Source organism: Capsicum annuum, chromosome 10 (genome assembly GCF_002878395.1).
Source record: "Capsicum annuum cultivar UCD-10X-F1 chromosome 10, UCD10Xv1.1, whole genome shotgun sequence".
Taxonomy (NCBI): Eukaryota; Viridiplantae; Streptophyta; class Magnoliopsida; order Solanales; family Solanaceae; genus Capsicum; species Capsicum annuum.
In genome coordinates, this window is record NC_061120.1 from 164,415,666 (window position 1) to 164,437,033 (window position 21,368).

Genomic DNA, 21,368 nt, shown 5'->3' on the forward strand with positions numbered 1-21,368 from the left:
GTTATAGAGTATCCTTTTCCCATTTAATAATGCATGACGATGTTTCACAATTTTTTTATAAGTTTATTTTTATACATAAATTAAATTGTGTTTATATTAGAAGTTTATTTTACCAAATAATCTTATTAATTATATTTTGAAAATTTAAATTTAATTACTAATATTTTATATATTTATTTACTGATAAATACTAAGAAATAACATTAAGTTTTTATTTGTTAAAATACATAAATTATAAGAAAAATTATTTTATGGCTCAAATAAAATAATATTGAGAGAGTAACAATATTGTTTTAAATAGATAAAAATAAAAAATGTGGAAAAAAAAACTAGTTGGAAAAACTATTTAACCAAACAAAAAAAAAAGTACAGAGAAAGATGCATAGAGAAGTAAAGTGATTAGAAGAAAAAGAAATAGCCAAAATAATGAAGGAAATTAATGGAACAAAATATGAGGAGATGAGTACATTTTCTGACACAATAGGGCCCATAAAAATATTTGTCAATAAATAAAAGTTGTCTCACCCAATTAGTGTTGGTTGTGTCTCACCCATGGTAAAAGTTTTCGTCACTGGTCTTTCCTATGGACTGAATCGATGAAGTCACAATTTGACTAAGGGTACTCCTTGAGACTGATGAGTATTTTTTTTAAATCTTTTTAGCAAAATGGCTTGATGGATCATTGTATTATGTCCGTTTTGTAATGTGAATACTCCTACTTACATGTTTGTCATCTGAACCCTTCAACTCAATATTGTAAGCCCTTTGATCGTGAACGGATCTATGTGGCATTAAAATTGTTAAGTAGGATTTATCGCGTGACTACACACGTGTATTGAGTGGGTAAAAGCAAGATATTTATATTAAAATAATCTTAAAATTTAAAAAAATTAAAAAGACCCTTTTTTTCCTCCATCTTTTTTAATTTAAAAATATTTTTAAAAATAAAAAAATAATAAATTTTTTAAAAAATTAAAAAAGCCCCCTCGCCCGTCCAATCACCCCCACCCCACCCTACCCCACCCCTCACCCCCGTTCAGCAACCCCACCCCACCTTTAACCCCATCCAGCACCCCCACCCCACCCCCAGCCAATCCAGCCACCCCCAATGCTCCAACCCTCACCCCACCTATAGCCCTCCCCAACCCCCTTCCTTCACATCAGCCAACTCCCTTCCCCCAAACCAAAAAAAAAAAAAAAATTCAATTCACTTTTTATTTTATTTTTTAAATTTTTTCTCCCAATTTAAATCTTTTCATATTTTTTTTGGAATAAAATTTAAATTTGAAATCTTTTCATATTTTTTTGAATTAAAATTTAAATTTAAATTGAAAGTTCGTGATAGTGGATATTGAAAAATTAGTGAATTTCATCAATAAACTTGAAAAAACTCAAAGTTTTTGTGAATTTGTTAAAGATACTCAAATTTAAAATAAAAAATTCATTATGTTTGTACATATGAATTTATAGTTAAAAAATTAAATTAATTTGAGAAGAATTTTAATTATTTGAAATGAATTTGATGTTTAATTTGTGAGCAAAAATAAAAAAATTATTATTTAAATTTTTCTATAATTTATAAAAAAAATTATTGAGCTGACGTGGGGCGGTTGTGTTACACACACCGTCAGAGGGGTTTAAAATATTATTTTTTAATGAATTTAAAGATTCAGATAATAAATATATAAGTAGAAATATCCACATTATAAAACAGACATAGTAAAAACATCCATGGAGCCATGCCAATTTTTTTGAAGTATCAAAATATGTACAGATCTATATATGCTACACTAATTGGTGTAAATTGAAAGCCTTTAGTACACACTAATTGAAGAGTGTTGAACAGAAAGTGATATCTAGCAACCTGCAGAAGCATATGGGGTGTGTTACGTACGAAATGATTCTTACTTATCTTTTAATATTTGGTAACTTAAAAGAAATATTATCCAACGAGGTGAGATAGGGTTGGGGAGTGGGGTGCAGGTGGGATGATATATGGGGTGGGATTTTTCTTCACACACTTCTTTACTCAAATTGGAAGGCGAATTCTGGGACAATTATGTGCGAGATTACCTACGATTAAGCCTGGCAACGGAACCGGAAAATTCCATTACGTTCCGCCAACTCCGATTTCGGCATGGTTCCATTACCGATAATGCCACGGTACCGGTTAGTGCCGGTATACTGGTACCCAATGATCTGGATAGCGTTACCGGTGCGAACCTTCGAAAAAATCCGATAGTTCCGATTCCAATACCGGTTAACCTCTTTCAATCCGTCAGACGCTTAAATATCTGCCCTTTTTATTTAAAAAATGGGCAGGTATCTGGTACGGCACTGACAACGGCTCTTTTGGCCGTTGCTTTGTAGCTGTTTAAACAACCCCCTTCTCAATTACCCTACACCACCCAATAAAATTTTCACTATAAATATCCTTTATTTCAATTCATTTTTCACACTAATATTATCAATTCTCATACTCTCTCTTAATATTTTCACATTCTCTCTAAATATTTATAATTATTATATTAGTTGGAGTTGAAGATTCAATTATTATATTAGTTAGAGTTGAAGATTTGTTGAAGATATTACAAGCTTCAATTATCATCTTTTAATTCCGATATTTGGTATACGTCTGCTTTTACGTAGACGTTCGATATATTTGTTCCAAGTTTAATCTCTTTTTATTTACGTTAATATTTATATTTTTATTTTTTAGTATCTACATTTGTTTACTTACATTAATTTTTTAATTTATAATATTTGTATTGCTTGTTTTAATATTTAAATTTAAATTATGGATTTAAAAAAAAATAGTAGTGGTAAAAAATCAATCTTTGGTAAGATTTTTCGTAGAAATAAAAAAAGTAAGGCTAGTACTACTACTAGTTCATTACCGTCTAGATTTAATGAAACTTCTTTATCACAATCTAATGGTTTTGATGTTGGTATCGGTATGGAATTAGATAATGAGACCCTAAGTAGGTGTTATAATAATTTTGAGGAAGACTTACCGGAGGAAGATGATATAGAAGAACAAGAGTTAGGTGATACCCCTACCCCTACTAGTCCGGTTGCGAAATTATTAGAACACGGTGAAGAAATTCCTCTGTTAATGGAATTTACTAGGGTCAAAGGTATCAAACGTACTAAAAGGTTTTTAGTTTGGAAATTTATGGAGCATGATAGGGTAAAAAGTACTACTACTTGCAATAAATGCAAGCAAGTTTTTAAACATTTGACCAGGAAAAAAAATGGTGGGACAGGATTGCTAACTTCGCATTTGACGAGATGTAATAAAGAATTTGTTCGTCTAAAAAATGAGGCTATGGCAAAAAAAGATGGTACACAATTTGTGCATGAATCTGTAGGAGGTAATATGATTCAAACGCTTTTAGACATGTTTAACCAGGCTGAAGCAATTTCATCATCGACATATAGTGAAGATGTAGATAGAGAAGAACTAGCGAAAATGGTTGCTGTTATGTGTTTGTCTTTTAGTTTTCCTTCGCATCCCGATTTTATTCATTATATTCATATTCAACGAGTATATAATTCCTCTTTTAAAGTTTTTTCACGAAATACTATTAAAAATGATATTTTTAAATTTCAAGTTGAACATTGTCATTTTCTTCGTTGCTTATTTGATAAATTTGATGGTAGAATATCTGTTACTTCTGATATGAGTCGTAGTGTTATCGGTAATGATTGTTTTACTTTCACGGCTCATTGGATTAATCATGCTTGGAACATGCAAAAAATGAATTATTGCTTATAAATATGTTGATGAGTCTAAAACCGGCATGTATATAGCTAGTATAATAGCGGAGAGCATGAAATATTTTAGATTTATTGGTAAACCTATGACACGCACATTAGATAATGTTTCTAATAATTTGAAAGCTATTGAAAAGTTAAAAACTAAATTATGTCCTATGGATGAAAATCATTTTCATGTTAGATGTGCTGCACATATTTTAAATTTGGTAGTACATGAAGGTGTTTATTTGTTTGAAAATGGTTGTCTTAAAGTTCGAATTGCTTGTAGTTATATTTTTAAAAATAAAAGAAAGGCTGTAATGGATGATTTTAAATATAAATGTAATCAATGTGAACTTCCATATAGAAAAGTTCCAAAAGAAATTCCTACTCGATAGAATTCTTTGTTTCAAATGCTTGAAGTTGCTTTTATATATTGTAAACCTATACAATTAGTTTATAATGCTTATAATGATGATGTTAATTTAATGTTAGATGAAGATGATTGGACTGCAATACAAGAAGTTTGTAAAATTTTGAAAACTTTACATAAGCTACGGAAACAGTATCTGCTCAATATACTCTAACTATTTCTTCTATTTTAGTAACTATTACTGCTATTTCTAAAGTACACTTGCTGAATATAAAAAATTATGCCCCTACAAAGAGGCAATTGAATCTATGTTTGAAAAATTTTAAAAATATTATTTAAATATTCCACAAATTTTTTTAACAACTAATTTATTCAACCCATTTTATAAAGAACATGGTACAGTGATGTTGGTTAGAAAATTATACAACAATTTAGAAAATGGACCTCGTGAAAAGCCATCAGTTGAAACTTGTTGTGCTAGCATAGTACTTACCGTTGAGAGTTTATATGACTTGTATCAAGTTATGGAACAAAATATTGGGATGATCGAACCTACTATTTCTAGATGTAGATATGATGATTTAGATGACGAGATGGACGAAGAACTTGGTCTTCAATGTTGTAGGAGTAATGATTTTGATTTGTATTTTTCGCAGGATCGAAAAAGTATTAGAGATGAAAATGAAAAACAACAACTTTTATCATGGTGGAAGACCCGTATTAGGTAATTTTCAAAACTTTCAAGAATGGTTCGAGATTTGCTATCAACTCAAGCTTCTTCAGTTGCTTCGGAGCAAGCTTTCAGCGCAGGAAGATTTATAATATGAGATCATCGATATTCGTTAGCAAGGGATAGTTTGAAGATTTCGATATTATTTAGAGATTGGATCAATGCCGAACAAAGAAATTTTGGGCTCCCCAAATTATCGCCCCATATTGAAGACGAAATAGATGAAATTTTTGAAGAAAATAGTAACGACGGAATGGAAGAACAAGGAAAATGACCAATTCCGGAAGATTTATCCGTCGAAGAAATAGAAAATTTACGCCAAAAATATTATAGACAATTTAGATATTAATAAAATCGATAGAATTCAAACAGAACCCTATCTCTAATTCAAACAGAACCCTTAGATGGATGCATAGACACTGCAGCAGTACGTTATGTTCCGGTGTCACTTCGGTCCGATCCAGTTCCACACCGGTAGCCAGCGGATCGGTCTGAACAAGGGGAAAATTCCAATATTTTGGTTCCGGTAACACCGGTTCCGATGACGTAAAACGGTAAGGAAGCTCCGGTACCGGTTCCGGATCCGGTCAAACCAGTCCGGCGGTACCGGTTCCGGTCCGTTGCCAGTCCTACCTACGACATAACTGAAGTTAAAAAATACTGTGGTTATGTCCATCGGATTGGATCTCAAGTTCAGGCTTAAAACTCACATTTTAGTGAGAATGTGAATGTACTAAAAAGACACATTTTGGTAAGTGTCGTCACTTTCAGAATATTGACTCTTGTGACCAGTTTCAGATTCTGCATCTTTTAAAAAACTTACTGTTACGGGACATTTTAAAGAAATAAAAACACAGCACCTCCGAGATCTTCGACTTCAAGAGCAGAGCTAGAGTGTATTTTATGGGTCTGAGATCTTCGACTTTTGGACCGGAGCTAGAATATATCTTAGGATTCAATCAGTAGCTTTAGTGAAAGTTCTGTACATATTTTAAGAAATCTATTAATGTACTTATTATCATAATTTTAAAATTCTGACTCCGCTTCTAGTATAACTTAAATTTTACTTATTTTTTAATTCCATCAACTACTGCTACTGCTGTATAATCACATCACATCTCACTATCCCCTGTGTGACCCCAGCGGTGTAGGTCCCCTGTCTCATAGCTATTAGAACAGAACCATGAGCCTTTCTCTTTTACGTTATTGTTCTTTTCCCCCCTCTTTTCAGCATTTTCTTCTTCTCTTTTTTCTTTTGCTGCTAACTTTAAGATGTTTGAGTTAATATACCACCAAACACATCAACACACTTTGCTAAATTCTTCATATTTATAGAGACACAAGTCTTTACTCATGCAAGTGTATCATAAGAATCAAATCTTGAATTTTCTGTTTCAGTGTCATTGAAATGGCAAGAGTAGAGCTGCCTGAGGTGGAGTTAGAGTGCCCCGGACACAGTCACGGAGGCTCCATCAGTGACAAGGCTTCTTCTTGTTCTCAGTTTTATGTCAGTGCTGACGGGTCTCATGAAGATGATTACACCTACGCACGTGCCAGTGAGTGTGCTGGTTCAGTTGATATAGAAAATGGAGCGGATGAAAGTAAGGTGCATTTGGGGGAAATTGAAAGAGATTGCAGAATTTGCCATTTGAGTTTGATGAGTTCAGGAAATGAGTCTGGAGTTGCTATTGAATTGGGATGTTCATGTAAAGACGATTTGGCTGCTGCACATAAGCATTGTGCTGAAACATGGTTCAAAATCAAAGGAAATAAGTAAGTAGACCAAAGCTTGATTTTTCTTCCTTTCTTTTAGTTTTATAGTTGGTGAATATTGAACTTATGATGCCTATATGATCAATGTGGAACATCAATTTTACCATAGACAAAGCATCGTTTGATTACTCGTTTAGGAGACTTGCCGATTTCTCCATAGCAAAAGTGGATCTGCAACAACCACAACTTGTGTCATCGGCCGGCGGCCGCCAGGAATTCTCACGAAACTAATGGAAACCCTTTGTCAACTGACTAGGTATCCTTTACGGGATGCAAAGCTTTTTTCTCTTATGTAAATCCTAACTGTCAACTAATGTGGAAAATCTGTTGTACATTAAGAGTTAGGATTAAGGAGGAGAACAAGCTAACGAGCTAACGTGCTAAGTAGCACCCCTTCTGGGTGGATCCGACCCAATAGATATTTAAGACATTTAACATAAACGTGATGCTTATTAGATGTGATGATTGGCATCTCAACATGATGTTCTTTGTTGGCTTATGTTGTGTCCAAGATTCTCTCACTTTAATATTTTCAATGATATGCATTGGTGATTCTTGTGTTGGAAGTGTGTGCTTTTGGTGTCAGTAAATTATCTGTAATGTTGGAAATCGTGTGCTTTCGACAATCGGTGAATGTTCTGTAAGAATAATGTTGTCTGTTCTTGTTGGAAGAGATCTCATGACATTTAATGGAAAAAGAGACGAGGGTTAATTAAAGAAGCTGGCCATGGAATAAAATGAAAAGCAAAAGACTTTGACAGGTACTAATCCAGATTTGTAAGGACTGTTTATTCTTCCTACTATAGGCTTTTGTAAGCTTTTGCTCTTTAGTTTTTTTCTAACTGAAATTTGACATGTATATTTCTTTATCAAAGTAGAGATTGACAGATTATCCTTGAGAAAAAAGTGTTTATTTTCATTTTTTCGCGTTGAAGGATTATACTTTTCTGTCCTCACATGCTACTTATTCCACAAGTTTCAAAAAATTAATGACCAAAAATGGACCCAAAGGCTTACTAGCAAATGTTAAGATGCATCTCTTGGGCTTATTTGATGCTGGTTTCTTTTCCTTAAATACATATTCGCTTGACAGATACTTGAGTTTAAGTAGATGGATTAAACTGAAATATGGAATCAAAATTTAAATCCAAAAACCAGAGTATCTCAGAGTGAATAACTATAAATGTGTCATGTGAATTTTGACAAGGAACTGCATACACTACTTCTGAAATCTCTAGTGTTGGTAAATTAGATAAATCATAACAGTTTTAGTTTTGCTTCTATGCCTTTCACGGACAATATAGATTCATATGCAAATGACAAATCACTTAGCTCTCAAGAGAGTTATAAGACTGCTGTAATAACTTAGCATCTCTAGTGCGTGTACTTGCATGTGTTCTGTACGCGGAGGGTGAAGGGAGAGGGGTCGGATATCATTTGTGTCTTTGTTATAGAGCAGAAGTACTGTATGGTTCCAAACGCTGATACAGTGTATATAAATTTAAACATACATGATGCATAAATCTTTTTCTTCATTCATCTGCTGACTGATATGCTTTACTTTGGATCTTCCTCCTTCCACAAATGGAGGTGTTCCTTTTCTCTAGCTCAAGTAACTTCTTCGTTGTCACTCTAATTGCAAGTTCATGACGTTCTTGATTACACTTTCTGGCCAGTGGTTACTGTACTGATTGGAGTTGATAATTGAGATGTAAATTTGATAGATCATTTTTTTTACTGTAAATCTAGTAACTATCTAATGAATGCACTCGGCTGCACTTTAAGGATCAGCTTTTCTGGCAAGTTCGTTTTTGACTGCAGCGATATAACCATTTAAAGTTATTTTTACAGGACTTGCGAAATATGCAATTCAATTGCACTCAATGTAGTTGGGCCAACTGACATTGAATCAGGACAGCAAACACACGAAACAAATGATTTGGCTACAAATGCAGTCCCTGCACAAGTATCTTCCTCTTCAGGGAGACAAAATTGTTTGAATGGTCATCGATTCTTGAATTTCCTTTTAGCTTGTATGGTATTTGCTTTTGTCATCTCTTGGCTGTTCCACTTTAACATACCCTCATAGTAGAGTGAAGAGTGTGCAATGTGTAAAGCCCCTGTGGAGGCAATTGAAGCCCTGAGATGTCAAAAAGAAAAATTTACACATTCTTTTCAGACTAACTTTGCAGTACACCTACTTACCACAAAGCAAGGAAAACCTCTATGTCTAGTAAATGGGATTATCCATAGAGGTTGAGACATCTTCTCCACTAAGAAAACCTAGAGATGGGTACTACACTTCAAAGATAAGTACCATTTTCAATGTTTTGCGTAAATGTTTTGCTTTCAAAATGTTTATTTTAATGTGGAGGTTGACTAGTTCTAAATTCCATTACATGATATGATATTTAGATTCTGGAACTGTAGTTATCAAAATGCATTTGTTGTGTGCAAGTGCATCCAAAGGATAATATATTGGAGCATCTTTTTTTATATAGTGAAGTTGATCAATGAATTTTGGGCATTTTTACTCTGATCTACTAGACATCCAATGTAACAGACTCTCACTCGTAAGTGATGACTAAGAAATGGCAGAAATGTGACGCTAGAAATAAGCTGTGTTGGCTAATTTTGAGGGTCACACATAACATCCTTACATTATCAACTGCAGCATACCAGTCCACATTATTATTCATCGTGTAAACTATATCTACATTATAATCCCAACATAACTAATATGTAGAACAAATGATCCCAGAATGTAGTTTCACTAACGAACTATACAAGGCAGATGGGCTATTCATGTGTCTACAGTCTATAGAAGTAGAGCATTGCAGCTAGAAGCTTAAGAAGGTTCATTTTCTGTTAGGTGCAGTTCATCAATTTAAGTAAAACCTTTCTAGCAGAATGGTTATTGCCCATCCATACAGGATTTAATATGGAAAATGGAAAGTGTGGTCCGTGGGACATTGAGGCATTCAATTGGATCTATTCATCCCATGCCACTGTTGTATGAAGGAACATTACATGCTCTTTACATCCCATGTTACACCAACTGTAAGTTTAAGCAGCTATCCCAGTCACTTTTGCTGGTATTTAGCCATCTGTGTTAAATTTCTAGACAGAAAGAGCACTTCATTTTCATCCCTTTTTCTAACATGACAGTAGAATTCACGTTAGCATGTGAGAGTGACTAACTTACCTAACACCAACTACCTTCTACCAACACAAGTAGCAGTAACTTTATCCACAACCCTTAGATGGAAATATTTCACTTAGGCTTTACATATGGGAAGGATTCACTAGTGTTGGCTCCACAAGAATTCAAACATTTCTTAGTGTTGTCACTCCAACTAATCGAATGCTAGATTATAATTATGAAAAATTAAAAGCCAGAAGTTTGAGCCAACAAAATAACAACAACAACATATCTAGTGTAATCCCACTTGTCGGATCTAGGGAGGGTAGTGTGTATAGCCTTTTTGTTTTTGATAACCGTGGTATCCGGTCCAGTTTTCGCGCATCTCGACTAAATCCACGGATACCTGCCACCTCCCACCAGCACTGATATCAAGTAACTCTGTCCACCAAGGCTAAGGCAGATGGGAAGAATGACCTACTGTAATCCCACTTGTTGGATCTATGGAGGACAGTGTGTATGACGCCTTACCCCTACCTTGTGGACGTGGGGGGGTTTCCGATAGACCCTCGGCAAAAGGAGGGATGCAACACAAGAACTTTGGGAGTACAAAACTAAAAAGATAATTTATTGACCAAAAATGGAATCCGTTTATACATTTGATAATTTTTAACCAAAGGGAACATGGAGACATCAACAACATTGACCTTTGATTTTGTATCCAACGCTATAAACCAGAACTACTGAACTTGGAGGAACATCAGGAATCATTTGTCAAACCAACCTTGTAATTATATTGGACAGAAGTGCCTTTTACCAGCTTCGGTTAGTTGCACTCCATGTATCGTATATACACTGTTCGTTACTCCTTCAACATGCACAGTGCTCCCATCTTTGGATTCTGCACATTTATACACAATCCAGGATGCTTCTCTATACCCATTCTGCAGGATCTCCAGAATTTCCATTCAGAAGTTTGTGATTCTCTTCCTTAGTCTTGCTATCTTTGCTCAGTGGTAATTGACAATGCTGCACTAGTGCGGTCCAACAGTTCTGGAAGAAAGAACTCAGTTTTTCAGTATTTTTTTTATCCTTCCCTTCTAAGCAGAAAAGCAAGAAAGGGGCAGGTGGAGGACGCTGCCAAATTTTAATTTATTGTGTGGATTAGGATGCTAACCTGGCAACTGTTTATCAACGAAGAAAACTACTAGATTAACAGTGTACCTGTAACAAAGTAATAGAGCTCAATCAATTAAGGCAGTTATGTGCAAACAAACGTTCCAACACAGATCGTCAAACTGAGAGTTCCACTCACCATGCCACAACAACGTCCACAGTGTATTGTTTACGGGACGCAACAATCAAGATGCTCTGAGCAATAACAGCTAACCAAGCACACAGTTTTATAAACCTGCGAATCAAATTAAGCGATCACTAACAACTTCTGGCTGTGGTAAAAACACTTAATTCAAGCCTTCTTTATTTTCAGAGAATTCATTTTAAATTGCAGAAAACCAAACAACTACACCTCAGTCCCAAAACAAGTCATGGAAATTACAGAAAATCAATAAAATAAAAAGGAAAGAGAAGGAAAAGAAGAAAGAAGCAGCACTTCAAGCTATAACAGATAAATCCTTCTATGTATGCTAGTATATTTTGTCTCTTGCACTTCGATTATAATACTATTTTGTTGTAGTTACATTTCTTTTTTCAACATGCTTTGACATGCTCTCTATAGTATTTCCCATGACTTTTTTACTCCTATTAATTCTATTTTCTTTGAGCGGAGGATCTATCAGAAACAGTCTCTCTACCTCCCAAGGTAGGGTAAGGTCTGCGTACACTCAACCCTCGTCAAACCCCACTTGTGGGATTACACTAGGTATGTTGCTGTTGTTGTTGGTCGGGTTGAAGAAAAGAAGCAAACAGGAAAGCGGTCTCTGATGCTGATATAATTCAGAATTAACTACCTTCCCCAGAATCCATCCATAGAATGATTGCATTCACTGAAACAGAACACTAATCTGAAACTGTTCTACCAAAACAGAAAATTATAAAGTATACAACAAATGTACTACCTTCCTCTCCCGTATTTATGATATGTCCGCACAAAAACTAGAGCGAATATCATATGAGATGAAAATATCAGATCACCACAACCGTAAAGCACGCCCCGAGGAACTGCCTATGCATAAACATCGCCATAAGCTCATTTTAACGAGAACAACTTAATAAATATAGTGAGCGAAGCAAAATATCTCACAATTAATTAATAGAACTTCTAAAACACTATTTGGAGGAGGCAATGTGGCAAGCTTTGAACCCTGCAATATCAGAAGAGACAGTTAACATAACACTCAGCTCATAGACAACAGAAAAGTGCAAATTAAATTGGCACATCAATTATCAACCAAATGAAACAAGTCTTTACCTCACGACAATGATAGTTTGGACCAGGAAGCTGTGTAGAGTAGAATGTGATGATTCGAAGGAACTGACAAGCCTGTAGTGAACAATCATTCAACGACTTAGCAGATCATAATGGATACTATGACTTCTTTTAAAATGTTCCTTATTTGACGGTAACCCTAAGAACAAATAATGAAGCATTCAGGGAGATAAATAAAGTTATCTTTGCCAACATTCAAACAGAAAATATAGAAGCATTTCTTCTTCTTTTCTTCGAGAAGTTGAAACTCATTGAGACTTTCAGATATGAAACAACACAAGAATGACACTCAAGAGAAATGGTCACTTACAGCCAAGAAAGCCAACACCCTGCACCATATCAGAACTGTATAGGTCTTCTTGATCTTGAAAATGAAAGGATGGAATGTCCACTGCGAAAAACATGAGTGGGAGACTAGAGTTAGAACAAGAAGATACAATATCAAAACCTAAATGGCAAATAAACTGAAAATTCCAACCAACTCATAGCTCCAAAATCAGATGGAAGTTAAGGAAATATTCCACAGCCAGATTCAGCATTAGTTGGTGACTGAAAATAACCAAATACAACTCACTAAGACAAAAGACAGAAAGAGTGTGGTGAATACAGTTTCACTTATGTAACCTTTGTCTTGCCCAAGCTCCTGGAGTTTTCATTTTAAAAAAGAAAAAGGAAGAATATGAGCGAGCATCTCCCCTGAGAGTGGAGATAAAGAGAACCAACAACCAATTAAACCAACCGGAAGAAGAAAGAAGCCGACATCCTGAAGAGTAGGTCCAGGCCGATGTATGTAGTGACCACCTCGAGCAGCAACTCCATGTACGTACTGAAGAAAGGTGAGACATTTTACTAAGAGATGAAAGGAAATGCAAAATTTGATTGCTCAAAGATTCTCCCCTCACCTCCCTGCCCTAGACACAGATGGAAAGTACTGAAGAAACTATGAACTTTAGGCAAATATTCAGTGAAGAGACTGAAGAACCAAAATTCAAACTTTTTAAAATAATTAAGATTAATACTAAATTTATAGTTCTTTAAGGAAGATAAGCCAAAATTTTGCAAATAAGTAAAAGAGCATGATGAATTTGCACATCTTTTTCAAAAGCTAATCAAGTCATAAACTTTAATCAAGGACTCCTAGCATCTTTAAATAAAACCAACCTACCCAACTAAACAAAATAGTCCCTCCATTCCAGTTTACGTGACATTATTTCTTTATTAGTTCATCCCAAAAGAATGACACATTTCAATATGTAGACTCATCTATCTATAACTTTCTCATTTTGTCCTGCTTCTATTCTCACATAAATTTTATGACATGTTTAATAATACACATTTCAAAAATCGCTTTTTTTAGTTAGAACTCCGTATCAAGTCAAACTACGTTAAACGGACCAAAAGGGAGGTAGTAATTATTTTCCACGCAACAGACCTAACATACAACAAAAAAACTACAATGCGAAAGCACTTCTATCTCAAACTAGTCTAGGTCAGTTACATGAATAAATCTATATGCATTCCAAGCCCTGAACCCAGATGGTGCAAGTAAAACTGGGAAACAATGTCCTACCCCTTTTTGGATTCAAACAAGTCTTTCTTTGACCATAAGTTTTTCATATATAATATCTTGAATCGCTTTTCTACTTCTTTAGAGGTAGAGGTATGGACTGCGTACATCTTACCCTCCCCAGACCTCACTATGTGGGAATACACTGGGTTTTTTTGTTGTTGTTGTAATATCTTGAATCTATCAATTATTGTGACTTTACTTTTTGTAAGCAGTTATGCACATTTTATTTCAGAAAACTTAAAAAGATTCCATTCTCATATTTACGGTCAAAATTAAATTGTTTGACTATGAAAATTTAAATTGTGTCACATATAAATTTGAGATAGAGAGTACTAACCAAGCAACATATATAAAAAATAGAGGTTGATCAAAATGAACCTGAAATATCAAACCTCCAAGAATATACTTCCATTTCTACGCAAGAAGATTGATTTCTATTGAAGTCTCCATACAAATTCTCCTCCATAACTGCTTAACATAACACAAAAACACAAAAAAGAATCACACAAATTAAGAGTTCCCTCAAGCAATATACTCATTTCTAGGGCTGTGCAAAAACCGAACCTGCTCGAGTTTTAGCAAAAGCGGCTCTCCGTGGTCGTATCGATTGGTTGAAAGGCCTGAAAGAGAAGAATTTTTTTTTTTTCCGGTATGCCGCTCCGCCAGCAAGGAGCGAAAGAACCAAGTTTTCTGTGGTGATGTCAGAATTTGCACCTATTTGTATCTATTTAGTGATCAGCCCGCTAGTTTCTTTGATCCCACTCGGTCTTCCTTTTCTATTTTCTTCCAATAGTTCGACCTATCCAGAAAAATTGTCGGCCTACGAATATGGTTTCGATCCTTCCGGTGATGCCAGAAGTCGTTTTGAGAATCGGCTTCTCAGCCTAGCTAAAGAAAGTGAGGCAAGTAAAGTGTCACTTGCTTGCACAAGCCCTTTTTGCTTACCGACCAATAAATCGAACCGATAAAAATATTATTGGGTTATTGGTATTGGGTTATCGGGTTAACGATTTTTTATTGGTTTTATAAAAAATTTTATTGGGTAAACGGTTCGGTATCGATTTTAGCTTATTGGTTTATTGATTAAACCGATAACCCAATAAGGATACATTAAATTATTATTTTATACTTATGTTATATATTTAAATCTCTCTTTTATCTCTCTATCTCTCTATATATAGATAAGATATGTGTACATATACAGATTATATGCATTACTAATTCATAATTCAGTAATTCACAAAGTATTAATCTATTTAGGGCAACAAAGGCATAATATATAGTTTGACTATTATCGTAATAAAAAACTTGAAGCATTTATAGCTTCCAATAATTAAGATTCAATTGTTTTCCTAACTAACATTCAATTCAAGTTTGAATATTCTTGTAAATTAAAATGCATTGCGTAGGTTTTGGCGGTAACTAAGATTTCATTTTATAAGTATTTTCTTATTTGTTAAACCAAAAACCGAACCGTTAAGGAACAAAAACCGATAAACCAAAATCGATAAGAAAATATCGTATTGGTTGGTTATTGATTTTACATATTTAAAAACCAAAAACCAATAATCGAATCAATATGCAAAATCGAACCGAACTGATCGAAGCACACCCCTACTCATTTCCTCCCTTCCAAAATAAGTGATGTTTTTAACGTGACACAAAGTATTAAAAAATTACAAATTTATTTAGCAACGGAGAGAGTAGCAAAAAAAGTAAAAACGAAAAGGGAGTAGCAAATTTGAAGAAATGGAGAAAAAAAAAAAATGGAAAACGAACCTTTGAAGCCGCACGACGAATGTAAAACAACATCGTTGTTCGATTATGACTCACTAATTCATCCTTAAAAGTTGTAAAACGCAAAATTTATACCTTGTAATTTCTTGACATAAACTTGAATTTGAGTAAGCTAATTAAAGTTGAATGTGATTGTTATAATTTCTTTTTTCTCACTGTGGGCTACAACAACTACTAGTGTAGAGTGCGTGATGCAAGTATAATTTTATATGGAGAATCTCCTTTGATTATAAAACGCGAGTTGGACACGGAGAGGCAGTTGAAAAAGAAGAGAGGGGAAAATTCTCTTTAAATTAATGCCAAGAATTGTACGTAATACATTCTCTATAGTTTATAATTTATATCTATAATAAAAATATTAAAAATGTAAACATTCTTAAAAAAATAATTTAAATTTTTTGCTCTTTATGAACTACAATAGACAAAATTATCTTTTCACTATTTTTCATTAATTATTATTTAATTTTTTTATATTGTTGATTCCTATATTATATGGGATCAATCCTTTAAAATATATGGTAATAATTCTTTTTAAATTAGGAGTACTAAAATATATGATAATAATTTTTTAAAAATTAGAAGTCCGAAAATATATGTTAAGAGTTAACTGTTATTCTGTAATTTGTAGGTTTAGTTATCCAATTTCACCTATATATTTATATTAATCCGTACAAACATTCAATTCCATAACGAATAGAGTAACATATTTAAATCAATAATTAGTGTTAAATATGTTATATACTACCTACACCAACAACATATTAATATTAACATATGTTAATATGACAAGTATTAATTGAGACGACATTGCAAGACATAAGTCAATCAAATGTTTTAATATATTATGACAAATATTGAAACGTAATTTGTAGTATAAGTTAATCCTTACAAAAATTCAAGTATAAGTTAAAATATTAGGTGTTGTTATATTATACTGCCAATGTTGTTAATAATGTTTTTGTATGTCATATTAATATATGGTAATATAAATGAAGTCCTAATTTTTTGTATAAAAGGTAAATTTAATTTTACATATAAATATAAGATTTGGTATATAAATCTAATATTAAGCAATGTGAACTAACCTTTCATGCTCAAGGTTTCTTAGTTCGTAGGTTTGTAAATATTGTTAAATATTTTAAGTTATTAATGATTGATTTATAGTGCTTTATATAATTTTCAGATATTATATGTTACTCTTTTCGTCTCAATTTATATGACAATAATGAAATATTTGAAAAAGTCGATCAAATTTGTTATATAATTTTAGATGTTAATTATTACTATTTATATGACTTTCTACGTAATTTTTAAGTGATATATGTTACTTCATCTATCCCTATTTTTATGACATTGATAGAATTTGATATGGTAAGAAATTTGACATAGTACTACTTAACATCTAAAATTATATAACAAATTTGATTGGCTTTCGCAAACATTTTATTAATGTCATATAAATTGAGCCGAAAAGAGTAACATATAATATTTGAAAATGTTGTAAAGCGCTATAAATCAATCATTAATAACTTAAAATATTTTAGTATAAAATAACATGGCAAGAAATCTAATGAAAATAATATACTTTCCATGCAAAATAACATTGGTTTTTTTAATCTATGTCACTACTAGTAATTATTTAATTTGTTTTGATTTGTGTGCATAAATTCAAATCTATGTTGTCAATCTCCCGTTCTTTTTTTTTTTTTTTTCAAAAAAAGTTGTTTGATTTGGTTGATTTATTTTAAATTTATGTGTGAATATATATAAATTATTCACTAAGAGCTTTCTCTTTGTTGTAGCTGAATTCGGCGGTATGATTAGTTTCAGCTTCCTTCACGTTAAGTTTAAAATACTTGTCATAGTTCTTGCTATTGCACAACCTGTCAATGCAAACCTACGAACTAAGAAACCTTGAGCAGGGAAGGTTAGTTCACATTGCTTAATATTAGATTTATATACCAAATCTTATATTTATATGTAAAATTAAATTTACCTTTAACTAGATTTATAGTTCGATCATGTTTTAAGTTAAAGGTCAAATTCATATACTAGTGAACTGGCTAAGCATACAGTTTTCTCAAGGGACTAGATTGTTGCTAAGTCACTAGCTCTTAGTAGTTTGAATTTGGTAGCTTTTTGGATTTGGGTCAATGTAAAGCTTGGTGCTTTTTCACATTTGTTTGTGAATTGACTTTAGTAAGATTATTGCAAAGTGAATGAAAGTTTTTTAGATATTGAAAAAAATATGACAAATTTATTAATTAATCGAATATTAATTACCTTATTGTTTTCAGCTTGGCTTAATATGTCTAAATTTCAATAATAATATATTAAAGAGTTATATCAGGTGGAGCTTTTTGAAATACGAGCTTAAATATTTTACAATAGCAGATCGGTACACTAAATCTTCCACAATGTACGGGGTTTGAGGATGGCTAAACCACAAAAATCTAGAGTAAAGATGTTGTGTACAATAAAACATTCTCTTATATTCTTTTAACTTTTTATCATTATTATGATGATGGCACATTCAATTAATAAAATTCTACTTGAAGTAGTATTTCTATTAAAAAATGGTTCTATAAAAGGATAGAATAGGTACATGACAAAGTTTAGATAGAAGTTTTTTTTTCTCTTGCAACTGAAATTTTAATATCGAGAGACTGAGGATAAACTAAAACACTTGAATATGTCAATTATTTAATGATCGAGTTAATGGTAAAATTAAAAAAAGATTTGTGAAATGTAGGAGTGACTCAATGAAGACGACACTTGAATGAGTTAACAAAAATCGTGGATTGACATCTAATTTAATGGATCTACAAATTAAAACTTTCATAGTAACAAGGAGTTACTTAATATACATGTAATTTTTTTTCGAACATTAATCACCACGTGCAACGCACGTATACTAAACTAGTATATTAAAAATGTGAAGACCCTGAAAATAATTAGCAATAAATTATATGGTAAATTTTAAAAATCAAAGAGTCATAAAATATATGACTACAACCAGCAATAAAATATATATGGAAAGAATATTAAAAAAATTAATAACATAGGAGTTCTAATGTATGTGGAGGGTGGGAAAGTTCAAAAAGTAAGTTGGTGAATATCAGTAGAAAGTACGTATACTTTAATTTATATAGATTTAGGATTTTCTTTTTACCTTTTTTTTGCTTCCAAAATTGTTTTTTAGGACTTCTTTAACCAAAGCTTTTAGGATTTTTTTTTTAAAGTCATAAATTAATTAAAGTCTTTATTTTATTTGATTTAGGTAAGAAATCATAAATTTAACACTTTTAAATCAATTAGAATTTTACCTATTATAAAACAGATTCTATAATTCTATTTAAGTAATATTTTCATCAAATTTTACAAGAAATATTCAACTTCTTCTACTTTTACGTTTTTTTTTAATTTTGATTTTATTTCAAACCGTCTTCTTGTGTTCAATGTTATCATCCATTATGTCTTTCTTTATTTCTTTTAATTCATAGTTTTAATTTAAATTATAATAGTCTTGTCTTAAATTATTTAGTAATGAAATGAAATTGACCCGATCGACCTTTAGTGATACAAAGTATTGTAGCTTGCTCCTTCTAATTTGAGATTATAGGTTAGTTAATTGATTGACGGTTAACTGATGGACCAGATAATTTTTACTATTTATAGATAGTTAGATAGCAACAAAATGTGACATAAGATTTGTAATTTATAAGATATAACTTTTTTTTGGGGCAATTAAAACGTTTTCCATTATCAAAATTGATCTTTTGGCCAGTTGACGAATCAAGGATCCTTTGAAGAACACCTCCTGTACTATCCTCTTTGTGGCTACCAGAGGAAGAGCACTTTTTTATGAAAAATTCTCTGATTTCTTTCAAACCATATCTGATATACAGTTATTGTCAAGCACATTCTGTAGATTGTATCTCTTAACCCTTTTCCCTTTGCATATGTGCATACCCAACTCAACTCTCTTGAAAATGTAGTGCTTGTCTGTGTATCCCTGCCATTGCAGGATCTTAGACCATATGTACTTGGCATAGTCACAAGAAATTCTCTTCCATGAAAATATTACTTATTGGTAAAAAGGGAATAGAACACCCTTCTAACTTGCCTCCCAGCTTAAGCAAGAAATCAATTTCTCAAACCCCCTTCCCACATTTCAATTTCTTTGTCTGTTTTTGACTTTATACATAATTTAAGAAAGTGAGATTTTTTTGAATCTTGTATCTTAAACTAAAGATATGTATGTGAAAACAGAAAAAAGAAAAAATGATTAAATAAAAACAGGTTGCAGATTGAATTTTCATATCAAAGATAAGGAGATTTTTAATCCAATTCTTTTAGTCGTATAGCTTGAGCAAGTAGTGCAAACTTAGGGTAAAAGAAAATGATACGTCCTGAAAAATTGTGTGTATGAATAAAAAGAATGTCATACACACTGTTCTCATTAGTTGGGCATATTTACCCGCTAAGGCATATCATTACTTGGTCAATTTACATATTCTGTATCTGAGCTTCTGAACTACATTATCACCACAGAAATATAACTGTTGGTAAATAGACAAAAGTGACAGACACCCTTTCAACTTGCCTCTCAACTTAAAGCAAGAATCGATTACTATTCTTCCATTATAAATAACTTATGGTATGGCTTGCCTACTGGCATGTATATTAGAGCAAAAGTCAACATTGGTACCTAGCTTTTTCAGTTCTGATGAAAGATGTTGAAGACTTAAAAAGGATAAAGTGTCAACTCTCTTAGTTGAAGAAATGGTAAAGAGATTTAGAGAACTAGATATCGAACATTATTAGACATAAGTTTCAATTCTAAATAAACTAAACCATATGCATGATTTTAACATTAGGAGTTAGTTATCATTCCTAAATATTAGGAGTTTAGTATATTCACGGAGGTCCAAATACGTTCTTGAATTACGAAAAAAATTAGAAAATAAAAATCAATAAAATACTATCATGTAGGGATCAAATGTTCTATATCACTATGTAACTGCTGAAATTTGATAATGAAGAAATAAGTTGACAAAAAAAGATGTATCCTAGATTTAGTTTGTAACTTTGAAGAAATAAACACACAAAAATTCAAAGGTTCTTGAAAGTATTTTCAGGGAAAAAATTTAGTATATCCCCACTTGACACAAATATGCCGAATCCTCATAATGCGTGCAAGTTCTTAGCAGAAAGAAATTCATATTATTTCCTAATGAGCTTGTCATTTACCTCAAAATTTTTAGATTTTCTTGTCTTTCAGGATTACTTAATCTGATTTCTTCTAAATAGCTCGAATAAATAGTTCAATTGGTGTTTCTTTGGACAATAAGCATGTAGTCACCTCCAATTAAGCTACATATAAATTTCATAATAACGAAAAAAAAAAGTTGAATATCACATAATTTTTCAACATATAAAACCACTAAAGAGGAACTACAAGATTCTAATTGTGAGTTAGAATAATAAATGACCCATTCATCGATGATGAGCCCTTTCTCGATAATCTTTGGACCAATATCTTTCGCAGACTTTCTACGTGCCTCAAAAGTAGCATCTGCCTCCGTCAACTGATGTTTCGACTTTTCAAAAGCCCTCACAAGACGAAATAAACAAAGACGTGGGAGATAATTTTTCTATTTTTCTCTTATTATATATTATTTGAGAACTTTTTACCTTATATATGAGCATAATAATACAACACAAATACATTAACAATAACAATAATCTTTCTTCCACTACAGAAAGTGAAAT

General features: G+C 32.5%; 2 protein-coding genes across 4 annotated transcripts; one reads left to right on the plus strand and one right to left on the minus strand.

Moving 5' to 3' along the window:
* Window positions 1-5,180: 5,180 nt before the first annotated feature.
* LOC107845978 lies at window positions 5,181-9,153 on the plus strand. Of its 3 annotated transcripts, none has more exons than XM_016690504.2 (3): window positions 5,181-5,613; window positions 6,261-6,635; window positions 8,487-9,153. In XM_016690504.2, exons 2-3 carry the CDS (start codon window positions 6,271-6,273, stop codon window positions 8,722-8,724), a joined length of 603 nt encoding a protein of 200 aa, XP_016545990.1. In that variant the 5' UTR covers window positions 5,181-5,613; window positions 6,261-6,270; the 3' UTR covers window positions 8,725-9,153. The 3 variants fall into 3 exon arrangements, with proteins under 3 accessions (XP_016545990.1, XP_016545991.1, XP_047254203.1); XM_016690505.2 differs by lacking the exon at window positions 5,181-5,613 and adding an exon at window positions 7,308-7,396 and having other exon boundaries at window positions 5,623-6,635; window positions 8,487-8,618; XM_047398247.1 differs by lacking the exon at window positions 5,181-5,613 and having other exon boundaries at window positions 5,630-6,635.
* Window positions 9,154-10,384: 1,231 nt separating this feature from the next.
* On the minus strand, window positions 10,385-15,853 carry LOC107844402 (phosphatidylinositol:ceramide inositolphosphotransferase 1). The gene is given in 12 exon segments (XM_047398248.1): window positions 10,385-10,791; window positions 10,793-10,830; window positions 10,955-11,001; window positions 11,093-11,188; window positions 11,856-11,958; window positions 12,041-12,101; window positions 12,209-12,280; window positions 12,537-12,617; window positions 12,801-12,869; window positions 12,966-13,052; window positions 14,175-14,264; window positions 15,576-15,853. Coding segments are annotated over 12 exon segments (858 nt in total). The 5' UTR covers window positions 15,609-15,853; the 3' UTR covers window positions 10,385-10,710.
* Between the last annotated feature and the right edge of the window lie 5,515 nt (window positions 15,854-21,368).